Source organism: Geotrypetes seraphini, chromosome 11, assembly GCF_902459505.1.
Source record: "Geotrypetes seraphini chromosome 11, aGeoSer1.1, whole genome shotgun sequence".
Taxonomy (NCBI): Eukaryota; Metazoa; Chordata; class Amphibia; order Gymnophiona; family Dermophiidae; genus Geotrypetes; species Geotrypetes seraphini.
The window spans coordinates 131,067,015-131,079,927 of record NC_047094.1 but is presented as its reverse complement, the minus strand read 5'-3'; the positions used below and the strand labels follow the sequence as shown (position 1 = coordinate 131,079,927).

Below are 12,913 nucleotides of genomic sequence, written 5' to 3'. Positions count from 1 at the left end.
ATCTTTTATATTTGACATTTTTTAAAAAGTTGGATATAATAAGATATATATATATAATAATAATAATTTATTCTTGTATACTACCAAAGCCATAATAGTTCGAGGTGGTTTACAGTAAGAAATACTGGACAATCAGTGAAAAACAAAACAAATCATCTGAAATACATACATATATAGTAGCTCTCATCTCTTGTCGTTGGAAATTTTTATTTATTTATTTTTTTGAGGTATTAGGTACCACACAACTTGTCATTTAATCTAGGACCTCTTAGAAAGGCTGAGTATTCGCTGAAACAAGGACCATGTAGAGTCCAAATTTCACTTTCGTGAGCATGTACCATCAGTGATGCATTCTGTACCTATAATAATCCTGAGGTTGATTTTAATCTGATAATTTGAATAAACGTTATTTCCTGGACATTCAGAGATGTGTGTTCCACTTTGTGTTTTTGTATCTCGACTTTGTTTCCAGTTGTCACATGAGCCAGCACCATGCTAGCCTACCAGCCATCAGAAAATCCCAGTCTGCCTACCTGACTGCTTCAGAGGAGGACAGGAGGGATGGTTACAGTCAAAATGGTTTACATATTATATAAAGGCATCTAATCTCGAATAAGAAGCATAGCCTTGTGACACCAGCAAGCACTCATACAGGGTACTCCCATGCTCCACACCCTTTGACAGAGCAGCAGTGTCATGCAGACTGCTAGGAGAGGGGACTTAGTTGGTAACCTGACAGATGATGACATAAGAACATAAGTATAGCCTTACTGGGTCAGACCGATGGTCCATCAAGCCCAGCAGCCTGTTCTCATAGTGACCAATCCAAGACACTAGTACCTGGCCAAAACCCAAAGAGTAGCAACATTCCATGCTACTGATCCAGGGCAAACAGTGGCTTCCCCCATGTCTTTTTCAATAACAGACTATATGGACTTTTTTCCAGGAAATTGTTCAAACCTTTCTTAATACCAGTTACACTATCTGCTCTTACCACAACATCTGGCAGTGCGTTCCAGAGCTTAACTATTCTCTTGAGTGAAAAAATATTTCCTCCTATTGGTTTTAAAAGTATTTCCTTGTAACTTCGAGTGACCCTAGTCTTTGTAATTTTTGATGGAGCAAAAAAATTGATCCACTTGTACCCGTTCTACTTCACTCAGGATTTTGTAGACTTCAGTTATATCTCCCCTCAGCCATCTCTTTTCCAAGCTTAAGAGCCCTAACTTCTCTATCTTTCCTCATACGAGAGGAGTTCCATCCCCTTTATCATCTTGGTCACTCTTCTTTGAACCTTTTCTAGTGCTGTTATATCTTTCTTGAGATAAGGAGACCAGAATTGAATGCAATACTCCAGGTGAGGTCAAACCATGGAGTGATACAGAGGCATTATAACATTCTTAATCTTCTTAACCATCCCTTTCTTAATAATTCCTAGCATTTTGTTGGTTTTTGGGGCCGCCACCACACATTAGGCAGAAGGTTTTATTGTATTTTCTACAATGACACCCAGATCATTTTCTTGGGCGCTGACCCCCAAGGTAGACCCTAGCATCCAGTAACTGTGATTTGGCTTGTTCTTCCCAAAGTGCATCACTTTGCATTTGTCCACATTAAATTTCATCTGCCACTTGGATGTCCAGTCTTCCAATTTCCTAAGGTCCGCCTTCAATTTTTCACAATCTGCATGTGTTTTAACAGGTTTGAACAGTTTTGTGTCATCTGCAAATTTAATCACCTCACTTGTTCCAATTTCCAGATCATTTATAAATAGCACCAGTCCCAGTAGAGGTTCCTGCGGCACTCTATTGTTTACTCTCCATTGAGAAAAATGACAATTTAACCCTACCCTCTGTTTTCTATCCAATAACCAATTCCTAATCCACAACTGAACTTTGCACCTATCCCATGATTCTTTAATTTTCTCAGGAGCCTCTCGTGAGGAACTTTGTCAGTTGTTCCTGAAACTTATATTTTTATTTAGATTTATTGACCGCCTTTATGAAGGCATTCATCCAAGGTGGTGTGGTGTACAGCAAATACAATTCAACCAAAAATTTATAGTTTTGTTAATAGTAGTAAAAAGACCAAATATAAACAAATACAATGTGTGGTAAAGTCAAAATTAGCAATTGAAATTTGTCAGCTTATATCAAGCAGCTTCAGAGAGTTTTATCATGGGCTGGCGAGGTAAATGCTCAGACGCTCATTCATTTCCGATGAGCTTAGGAGCTTTTGCCTCACCAGCTTGCAGTAAAACTCTCCAACGCTACTTGATAAAAGGACCCCTTAATTATAGGACTACCATGAAACAGTTTCAAAAATATACTTGTAACAGCACTGAAATTCAAATGAGAGATATAATACAATGTTGGCATAACTCTTATAACACAACTAATATGTCCTCATCAGAACATTCAAAATAACAGATATGATACTAATGCTTGTTGAGTTTACCTCTCATTTCTCATGCTCCTGTTCTCTCAGTTAGAACTGATGTCCGATGTGAGGCCAGACTGGTTTGTTTTTTGAAGGCTAAAGTGCCTGGTCCTTTGGCCATTGTTGAGTTCCTTTGACTAGCTCTGCACTGGATTTTTCACTATTTCTGGGCAGTGAGAAACAAGAAGAGGATGGTGAATCGATAGACAGCTAGGGCCTGATGAAACGAACGTGGCCTATGTCTCCTGCTGCTCCCCAAACGGTAGTGCTTCTCATAGTGCTATCACCAGATCCAGAATAGAGAGAGAGAGAAAGCTGTGGGAGAAATAACTAGGAGACAGAAAGCGTCTGTCCTTGAGAGAGACAAGAGAAAGCTGTAGGGAGGAGAGTGTAAATCGTATAGGGAGATTGAAGTCTGAGAAAGGAGGACGTTTGATGAGGGATGTGTACAGAGAGGAAGAGTTGGGCTTTTTATGAATTCTGCACAAAACAATTATAATTGAAATGTGCAGAAACTTTGCACAGAATTTGAAGTTTCCAGAATTCCCCAAATAATATTGTCTTTATATATCTATATTTATTTATATCTGTATTTATATGTAGCACTGCTAGGCTCAATGTTAATGAATTTTATTTTATTTTTTGTTATTAAGTTTGTATATAGTTTCGGAATCTGCTTAGGTTTAAGCTGGCTATATACTTTTAAAAAAAATCCTAGCCAAGAGGTATCTTTGAAATAATGTTAAAACCCACACTAAACTTTCTACGTTGCAAACTGTCTGAGTTTTTGGCTTGTTGGTACCAGGAGCCCTTATTAAGGTTTATAAACTTATGGTATTTGCCTTCTTTTTTTTTTTGTAAGTGAAGGGTTACCTCAAAGAGTTCAGGATACATGATTAAGAAATAGTAAGTGCTGTAAAAAATTTTCAGAAAAGCACAGTAATGCAAATTGTCTTACAGAGCTTACTGAGGAATTATTTTTAGATGATGCTTTCAGTGGCAGAAGAGTAGAACAAATGAAAGAGGATCTTATAGAATTGAAATCTTATGTTAAAAAATATTTTTTTAAGGCTTAGCTTCACAGATCACTTGGCTCAGAATGTTTAACTAAAGTGATATTTGCCATAGGTTCCCATACCATTCCACATGTACACTCTTCATCACAACTTTCCCTGTTCAGGGGCTCCATGCCAGGTCTTGCGGTAGATGTACAGGCAGTCCCTGAGTTACAGATACCCAACTTAAGTGCGACTCGTACTTAAGACCGTGGTTGTGACTTCATTTGATTTCACTGAGCAGTATTTCCAGTGGCATAGACTCCTACACTTCTCCTGTAGCAGATTCAGAAATGATGCGTGGCCACATTAAGAAGTGTGTGGTCACATTAAGAACAGTGTGTGGTTGTGCATGCCGTACCTTAAAGGGAACACTGGTAGGGACAGTTGGCCCTTTTGTCAGCTGGGAGCAGAGGTAAGCAGCAAGAATCTTAAAATCTACAAGTTCTGAGTTACATACAAATCCGACTTAAGAACAGCTTTAAAAACATAACTCGTTCTTAACCCGGAGACTGCCTGTACAATAGTAAATATTGATGTAGTTAAGCAATTTTCTTGTCCAGGGGAAGCAGCACAATTTTATGTGTGTAGGGTCTGTTTTGATTAACTAAGCTTTTTCCCCATAGACCCAGTAATCAAAGCATAATGACATGATGCAAGATCTGTTAGCCTGTCTAAAAGATGACTGTGACCTCTAGTTTTTAAACGATCAAGTGAATCAATTTCTTCACTTGTGTTTATAAATAGAAATCTTTTTTTTTTTTTTTTTTAAACAAAGGCCTCATGCAGCTTCATCTAATTTTGGGAACAGCGAGTCTGTTGATTTCCTGACACTGTTTAGTTCAGAGCATGGGTGTTCATCCATTGCCTTTTGAACATTCAGCACAATTCAGTGGGAGCTATGAACTTTTTGATGGGAAGCCTTTGTCACTGTTTTGTTTGTTTTAATTAAATTTTAACCAATTAATCAGCTGTACACTGTATTATCTTTCTGTCCATCAAAATTTAGCTTTATAAGTATACTTAAGAACATAAGAACTGCCATCTCCGGATCAGACCCATGGTCCATCTAGTCCGGCGATCCGCACACGCGGAGGCCCTATCAGGTATACCTGATGTAGTTTTAGTCACCCATATCAGGTATACCTGATAGGGCCTCCGCGTGTGCGGATCGCCGGACTAGATGGACCATGGATCTGATCCGGAGATGGCAGTTCTTATGTTCTTATGTATACTTATAAAGCTAAATTTTGATGGACAGAAAGATAATACAGTGTACAGCTGATTAATTGGTTAAAATTTAATTAAAACAAACAAAACAACCCTGAGAGAAAAGATATATAAATAATGTAGATTCACATATAGAGTCAAATATAAAAATCAAGAGTTCCAAAAATTGCAATGTAAATTCATTTAAATGATCCAATCATGTAATACTTTAATAATTCAATAATATAATAATAATTCAATAATATAATAACATAAACATTAAAATATATTCCAGAACTCAGAGGAAGGAATATAAATCTTTATCACATTTGCATATCTCCAAAACGGACAATAGTGAACATAAACGGTGAACAATGCATTTATGAAATAGCTCACTTATCTTTAATTCATTCAGGCTTCAAAATCAAGTCCAAGGAGACATCAAGAGGCCAATGGAGATCCTTAACGATCCGAGGAAAGTCAATGTTCATAATCCGTAATCCATGAGTCCATGTGCAATCAAATCCCTAGATGTGTCATCAAAATAAAGTGCAAGTGCAGCAATCATGTGGCCAAATCATGTTCAAAACCATCGAGGATAAAACCATCAAATAGAAAACGTAGAATGTTGAGGTATTCCATATCGGTTCCAACTCCCTCAACACGAGCCGTGTTTCGATAACACTCTTTATCAAGCGGAAGAACAGGGCAGGTGGGACGAAGAAGCTGACCTAACCAGTCACTTTAGTTGTGTTAATGGAGAAGTAATGTAATATGCTCATTATCTTACTGATTGTATCTTGGTGAATGTATATATTTCAAAGTGAAATCCTGTTGAACAGAATTCTTAGTCAAAGAGAAGATGTACGGCTTTTGCTGCTTTTAAATTATAAAGCCAAATGTGGAAAAAAGTATTGTATACTTGGCAATATCAGAGGCCTAATTAATTCTGGTTTTGTATTTGGCACTGAAACTGGACTGAAATCCATGTTCTGGTTTCAGTTGAAAATGCCTGTGCACTCGCTCCGTTCCCCCTTTCCTACGCCTACCTTAGGAAGGCCTGGTGATCTAGTGGCATCTTCGGGGGCAGGAATAAACCCCACTCATTTCTGCCTCTTGCTGCTCCATTGCAGTGGCTGCTGAGACCGCTGCGGTAAGGTCCCAGCATGGCTGGGAAGAGGGGAGCTCCTTGGAGGGTGGCCCTTTGGCTCAGGAGGGGAGGCTTTTTTTTAGTCAGTGTAGGGGGGAGGTTTTGGTTTCTACCAAAAACGAGCTGCCAATTTCAGCAGAAAACAGAGCTCCTAGGTTTGGATGGGCTCTACTTAGCAAGTTTAGTTGCCTGTGGTTAAGCAGGTTGCTAGATTTATTTTTTTCTCACGCAGTTAGAGTAACAGTCTGAATGTGTTTTGTAATCTTTCTTAGCAAAGTCAAACCGGAAGCTGACTTTCCTGTATTTAGCTAATGATGTCATCCAGAACAGTAAGAGGAAAGGCCCTGAATTCACCAAAGAATTTGAGACTGTGCTAGTGGATGCTTTCTCCCATGTTTCCAGGTAAGTGCCTGTCTTTTACACTGATTCCCCTTCTGTTACAGCTGGTATGTTTTAGAGATTATTATAGAAATACTAGTTTTTTAGCCTGTTACATTAATGGGTGCTAGAATAGATGTGTAGACTTAGGCATTTCTTTCTCTCTTTCTGTATGTGTGTCTTTTTTTCTTTCTCCCAGCCCCCCTTTCATTCTGTCTTTTCTTTCTGTCTCTCCCTCCTGTCCAGCAGTAGCCCTTTTCTCTTCCTTTTACCTCCCCCTGTCCAGCAGTACCCCTTCCCTGCTCCCCCTGTCCATCAGTAGCCCTTCTCCCTTCTTTTTACCTACCAATATTCCCATTTCCCCTTTTATCTTTCCTATTTCCATCTTTTTCCACCCCATCCAGCATCATTAGAGTACCTGCTGCATTGTTGGTGTTCCAGTGTCTCCTCTGCCTTGGGTCTGGGCCGACTATTGTGGGCCAGGATTGCCAGGGGTGCCCTGTGGGACAGGCAGGGGCAAGGGTCAGCAGAGGTGGGGGAGTTCTGGGTGGCAGCGTAAGTTCACTCTGGTGCGGGGCCTCTGCTGTGTCGCGGGGAGCTGGTGTCTGCACTTCTAGCCACTTCCTCTAGAGTCCCTACTGCAGCGCGCAGGCGTCGCATTGCGCGGCGGTGACGTCCAGGCCTTGCACTGCCACGTCTCTCCTGAGCTGCGACGAAGAGGGCAGGGGGTGCTAGCTGCCGCGGCCTCCTCCCGGCAGCCGCTGCTCCGCACTGCCTTGCTGCAGCAGTGTCTAAAGACACTTCGGCCGGTAGGGCCGTATTGTGAGGTGGAGAGCAGGGAAGCTTGTCTGGCGCGCATGTCTGGGACCAGACAATTTGCACCCAAGAATGCTCAGAGAATTGAGCGATGTCCTGGCGAAACCGTTGGCTGAGCTATTCAATCGCTCCCTAAGTAAGGGGAAAGTTCCCCTGGACTGGAAATTAGCTAATGTCGTTCCTCTGCATAAAAAGGGTTGCAGGGCAGAGGCTGCGAATTATAGACCGGTGAGTCTCACATCAATAGTGTGCAAACTCATGGAAACACTAATTAAAAGCAAATTGGACACGATCTTGAATGAAGGGAATCTTCGGGATCCCAGTCAGCATGGATTCACCAAGGGTAGGTCCTGCCAATCCAATCTCATCAGCTTCTTTGACTGGGTAACAAGAAAGTTGGACTTGGGAGAGTCTTTGGACGTCGTGTACCTGGACTTCAGGAAAGCTTTTGACAGTGTCCCACACCGCAGGCTGCTAAGCAAGATGGAATCGATGGGGTTAGGAGAGACACTAACTGCATGGGTCAATGATTGGCTGAGTGGCAGACTTCAGAGGGTGGTGGTTAATGGTACCCTCTCTAAAACATCGGAGGTGACCAGTGGAGTGCCGCAGGGCTCGGTCCTGGGTCCACTCCTTTTCAACATATTCATAGGGGATCTGACTCAAGGGCTTCAAGGTAAAATAACACTATTCGCCGATGACGCCAAACTATGTAATATAGTAAGTGAATGCAGTTTACAGAATTATATGGCGCAGGACCTACTTACATTGGAAAGTTGGTCCTCAACCTGGCAACTAGGCTTCAATGCTAAGAAATGTAAGGTCATGCACCTCGGAAGCGGAAATCCATGCAGGACGTACTTCTTGAACGGAGAAACTTTAACTAGGACTTCAGCAGAACGAGATTTAGGAGTAATCATCAGTGCAGACATGAAAACTGCCAATCAAGTGGAGAAGGCTTCATCTAAGGCAAGGCAGATATTGGGTTGTATCAATAGAAGTTTCGTCAGCCGAAAGCCTGAAGTCATAATGCCGTTGTACAGGGCCATGGTGAGACCTCATCTGGAGTACTGTGTGCAATTCTGGAGGCCACATTACAGTAAAGATGTGCGCAGAATTGAATTGGTTCAACGGACGGCCACCAAGATGATCTCGGGGCTCAAGGGTCTCTCGTACGAAGAGAGACTGAACAAATTGCAGCTCTACACTCTTGAGGAACGTAGGAAGAGGGGAGACATGATCGAAACATTTAAGTACCTCACGGGACGTGTCGAAGTGGAAGCCACAAGAGGGCACCCGCTCAAACTCGGGGGCGGAAAAATTCATGGCGACACCAGAAAGTATTTCTTCACAGAGAGAGTGGTTGATCATTGGAACAAGCTTCCAGTGCAGGTGATCGAGGCAGACAGCGTGCCAGACTTTAAGAATAAATGGGATACCCATGTGGGATCCCTACGAGGGTCAAGATAAGGAAATTGGGTCATTAGGGCATAGACAGGGGGTGGGTAAGCAGAGTGGGCAGACTTGATGGGCTGTAGCCCTTTTCTGCCGTCATCTTCTATGTTTCTATGTGCACTCGTGCCGCCGCGACAGATCAGGGAAGGCGCGAGTGCGCATGCGCACTTAGCGTTTTATTATATATGATTACATGTGTAGTTTCAAGTTTATTAATATTTTGATATACCGACCATCACAAGTATCTGGTCGGTTTACAATAGTAAGAAATACAAATTATACAAAGAAAAGAAAATTATATATTTTAAAACAAAAAATAAAAATGAGGGAGTAAGATCGATACAAAGACTTAATTACAAAAGGTATGAGACATAGGGGAGAAGAGGGAAGGGCAAGTTTTTAAATTACATTGTATAAATAAAAATAAAATGAGGAGAAGAGGGGAGGATAAAATGAGAGGAAAAAATGACATTTCACTTCCTTTTGTTGTCCCATTTTTATTTATGAACTTAATTGGAATTTTGATAAGCATCTTTAAAGAGGAATGTCTTAAGGAGTGTTTTGAATTTGTTTAAGGAATTTTCAGAACAAAGATTCGTTGTGTAAATGTTGATTTCAGAAAGCCACTGTTTATACATGAAGATCCATTCCATTCACTTGGATGTGTGGCTTGTGTGCACCAAAATTTTACCCAATGGTATTCTCTATTTTACTAAGGGAGTACATGTAGATCAGTGGTCTCAAACTCGCGGCCCGGGGGCCACATGCGGCCCGCCAGGTACTATTTTGAGGCCCTTGGTATATTTATCATAATCACAAAAATAAAATAAAACAGTTTCTTGATCATATGTCTCTTTAGCTATAAATTACAATATTATTATTAAGACTTAGCCAAAAGGAAAGATTTATAAACTATAAAGAGTTTTACCTCATGCAAAGTTGTCATTTCTTTAATAAGACATTAACTATTTTTTTCTGAGGCCCTCCAAGTACCTACAAATCCAAAATGTGGCCCTGCAAAGGGTTTGAGTTTGAGACCACTGGACTAGATGGACTATGTTGGGGGGGAACTCCTGTCTCTAGTTTTGTCCTATCTCTTGAGGCAAGTACAGATTTAAAAAAAATAACACCCTTGGTTTGGCCTCAGTACTTAATTGGTGGCACGTATATATATAGTATATATAAGTAGTGCCTTTTATTTGTGGGAGTTGCAAAGGTTTATTGGCAAATACAAGGATATGCAGGAGGGCACATGTATGTGTTTTACAAAGGGATCCATGTTCTGTAGAACTTTTCATGAAATACCTCCAGAATTGAGCACATGACAGCCTCCATGTCTCATTTCTGATCTCAATGCTTTCTTCCTGTTCTTCAAATGCATTCCCTTTTAACTTGCTGTATAGTACAAACTGGATGATTTGACAATAAGAATGCTAGTGAGCTGAATTGTGAAATGTTTAGACATTAGGGGGTATTTGGCTTCTAGTAGTTCAGTTTGTTTCTATTCTACAGGATTCATCTCCCCAGGCTGTTAATCTAATGGAATCTGGGATTTATATTGCACTGAATCCAGTGAGGTGCAAAGTTGATTGGGAAGTACAAATAATTTTACAGTGATTAATTAATTTGACATAATTTTCAAAATAGTTTTTGAGTGTGTCAAAAGGAAAAAATAGGAATGTAAACATCTGAGATGCCTAGATAGGGGTTTCCAACATTGAACAGCCTGAAATCCAATGGAACTCGTTAAAAAAATCTTTGAATAATGTATATTAATAAGTCAAATCTGTGTGTGTGAAGTTTTTATTAGATGGACTCAGTTGTCACATGTGGTTGATAACTCCATTTCTGTTTATCTCTTCTGCTTTGACAGTTTTATTAACAAGTTTAGCACTTTATTTAGATTGAATGTTTTCCTTCATTTATTCATCTCTAGTATATAAAACTCTGCCAGTGCCCTTGCAGTGTCTGGTTTTCCTTTGTTTGTGCATCCTGCATACGAGTCTGTCTAAAATGCACTTGAAACATTTACTTTAACACAGTTTTGGCTCTTGATAGAGTTCTACTGGTGTACCTCTTAAACCCACTGCATCCACTTCTTTTCTAGCAGTGAGCGGCCCAAACAGCTTCACTCATATACCTTAGCTATGACAAAGTAACACAAGGTGCCAGATATAGTAAAGTTTTCCCCTGAATACAATAGATGTGTCATTCTGGGCAGATGGGTAATATCTCCATGCTCACGAGCTGTGCAGAAGGAATCTACTTCAGTTTTTAAATCCCCCCTCCTTCTCTAGAGGGTTCTACTGGGCCCTTCGGTTTTTCCTTGTGCATGCAAGCCAGAAGGAGTCTTTCTGATCGGCTCTGTAGATAGATAGATTTCTTTTTTTTTTTTTTGGGGGGGGGGGGTGCTTTTTTGATGGATTTTTGTGCTCAGCACTTCCCTAGTCGATGATCCAGCTTTGCCTGCATGGATGAGAAGCAGACTGAAGTCTGTAGCTGACAGGCTAGTCGCTCTGTGGTACCTGTTGGCCAGCCTGCAGAAACTTTTCTGGAGCTTGGGGGGTCTGTTCCCCTTGTAGCATTGTTTGCCTACTGGGGTTATTCAGGCTTGAATGCAGGCTGTCAGGCATCCATAAGGGAATCAGTGGGGTTCTACAGAGTGCCAGCTGTGTTTTGCTTCCTCCCTTTCGAGTGCGGGGAGTCCGCAGGAGTTAGAGGCTTAGTAAAACTCCGGTCCAACTGGCAGCCTGAAGATTCAGTGTTTGAAGAGTGGTCCATTTCAGGCAATGAGATCTTCTCCCAGATCTAGCTACTTTAGGAGCTGAGGCAGGCTATAGCACACATCCAGCACAAGACACAGTGAGTAAGGTTGTTACAGCCTATGAAGAAAATTGGGGTATTTTAAACCCTTTTTTCAGGTTTCTGCCTCCTCCTCTTAGATTTCCCAACCCTTTTTTCCTGTTTTTTAAATTTTTTTGAGACATTTTGGTGTCAAAATGCTATCACAGCCTCTGAACTGTAGCGGCCACCTTGCCTGCTTTCTATGGTCGCCCCACCGAGGAGTCCACAAACCAGTCCATTAAGGGCTGTGCAGATTTGAGCTGGTAACTGCTCTGAATGATCTCCAGCACCCAATGGTCTGACGAGATCTGCGCCTAGGCCTCCACATACTCTGAGATCTGTCCCCTTATCCTCAGGGAGCTACTCTGGACCTGGCATCATTGTGCTTTTTTGGAAGTTGTAGCAGAACAGGAATTGGAGCTTGACTCCACCTGGGACCTGAGAATATCTGGATCCCTGGAAGGATCTGAGAGAGGAGGCTTCAACTGAGTACTGCCGAAAGCATCTGGAGCCACGAAAATTAGACCTCCCGGAGCCTCTAGAGGCTCGCTGCCTGCTATCAAGTAGAGATTTCAGCCAATGATCTGCCATGCTGGTCATAAGATTGTCTAGTCCCTTTCCAAACAACATTTGTCCTTTGAAAGGAAGGCTGCCGAGGGTAACCTTGGAGGTGGAATCTCCCGCCCATTGCTAGATCTTCTAGATCTAGAGTATTCTGCGGGCTGAGATCGAAAAAGCCAAAACTTTGCTCATGACTCTGATGATGTCATAGAGAGCATAATTGTTTTGATGTTCCATCTGTTCAATGGCAACATTTAACATGTTTGTTATAATTTTAGAGCAGAACAGAGTTGTAGTTCTGGGAGTTTCCCCATACCCCTCCTTTGCTTGTGTTTCAGTATAGGGCTATCACCTGCTTTAGTACAAACTGAAGGGGCCGGCAGAGACCTCTAATGAAGGAGGAGGGATTCAGAAGCTGGAATGGATTCCTTATGCATGGCTTGCAAGCAGGGGGATATTAACCATCCGTCCAGAATGAGGAGAGTGTAGTGCAGTGGCTAAAAGCTACAGCCTCAGCACCTTGAGGTTGTGGGTTCAATCCTACGCTGCTCCTTATGATCCCCCATTGCCTCAGGTGCATTGGATAGATTGTGAGCCTACCGGGACAGATGGGGAGAAAATGCTCAAGTACCTGAATAAATTCACGTAAACTGTTCTGAGCTCCCCTGGGAGAACGATATAGAAAATTGAATGAATAAAATAATAAATAGAATAGAAACATAGAAACATAGAAAGATGACGGCAGAAAAGGGCTAAGGCCCATCAAGTCTGCCCACTCTATAGACCCTCCCCTTAAGATTAGCCAATGTTTTGCCCTGACCCACGTAGTGATCCCACATGGGCGTCCCATTTATTCTTAAAATCTGGCACGCTGCTGGCCTCGATTACCTGTACTGGAAGCTTGTTCCATTGATCAATCACTCGCTCCGTGAAGAAATACTTCCTGGTGTCGCCGTGAAATTTCCCGCCCTTGAGTTTGAGCGGGTGCCCCCTTGTGGTTGAGGGG

General features: G+C 41.7%; 1 protein-coding gene across 3 annotated transcripts in view; it reads left to right on the top strand.

The window, feature by feature from the left end:
* Positions 1-12,913, top strand: part of RPRD1B (regulation of nuclear pre-mRNA domain containing 1B) — an 84,206-nt gene that overhangs the window by 2,107 nt on the left and 69,186 nt on the right. For all 3 annotated transcript variants that reach the window (XM_033963005.1, XM_033963004.1, XM_033963002.1), the window contains exon 2: positions 6,126-6,255. In XM_033963005.1, coding sequence (XP_033818896.1) covers positions 6,126-6,255 — 130 coding nt within the window. The remainder of the gene's footprint in view (positions 1-6,125; positions 6,256-12,913) is intronic.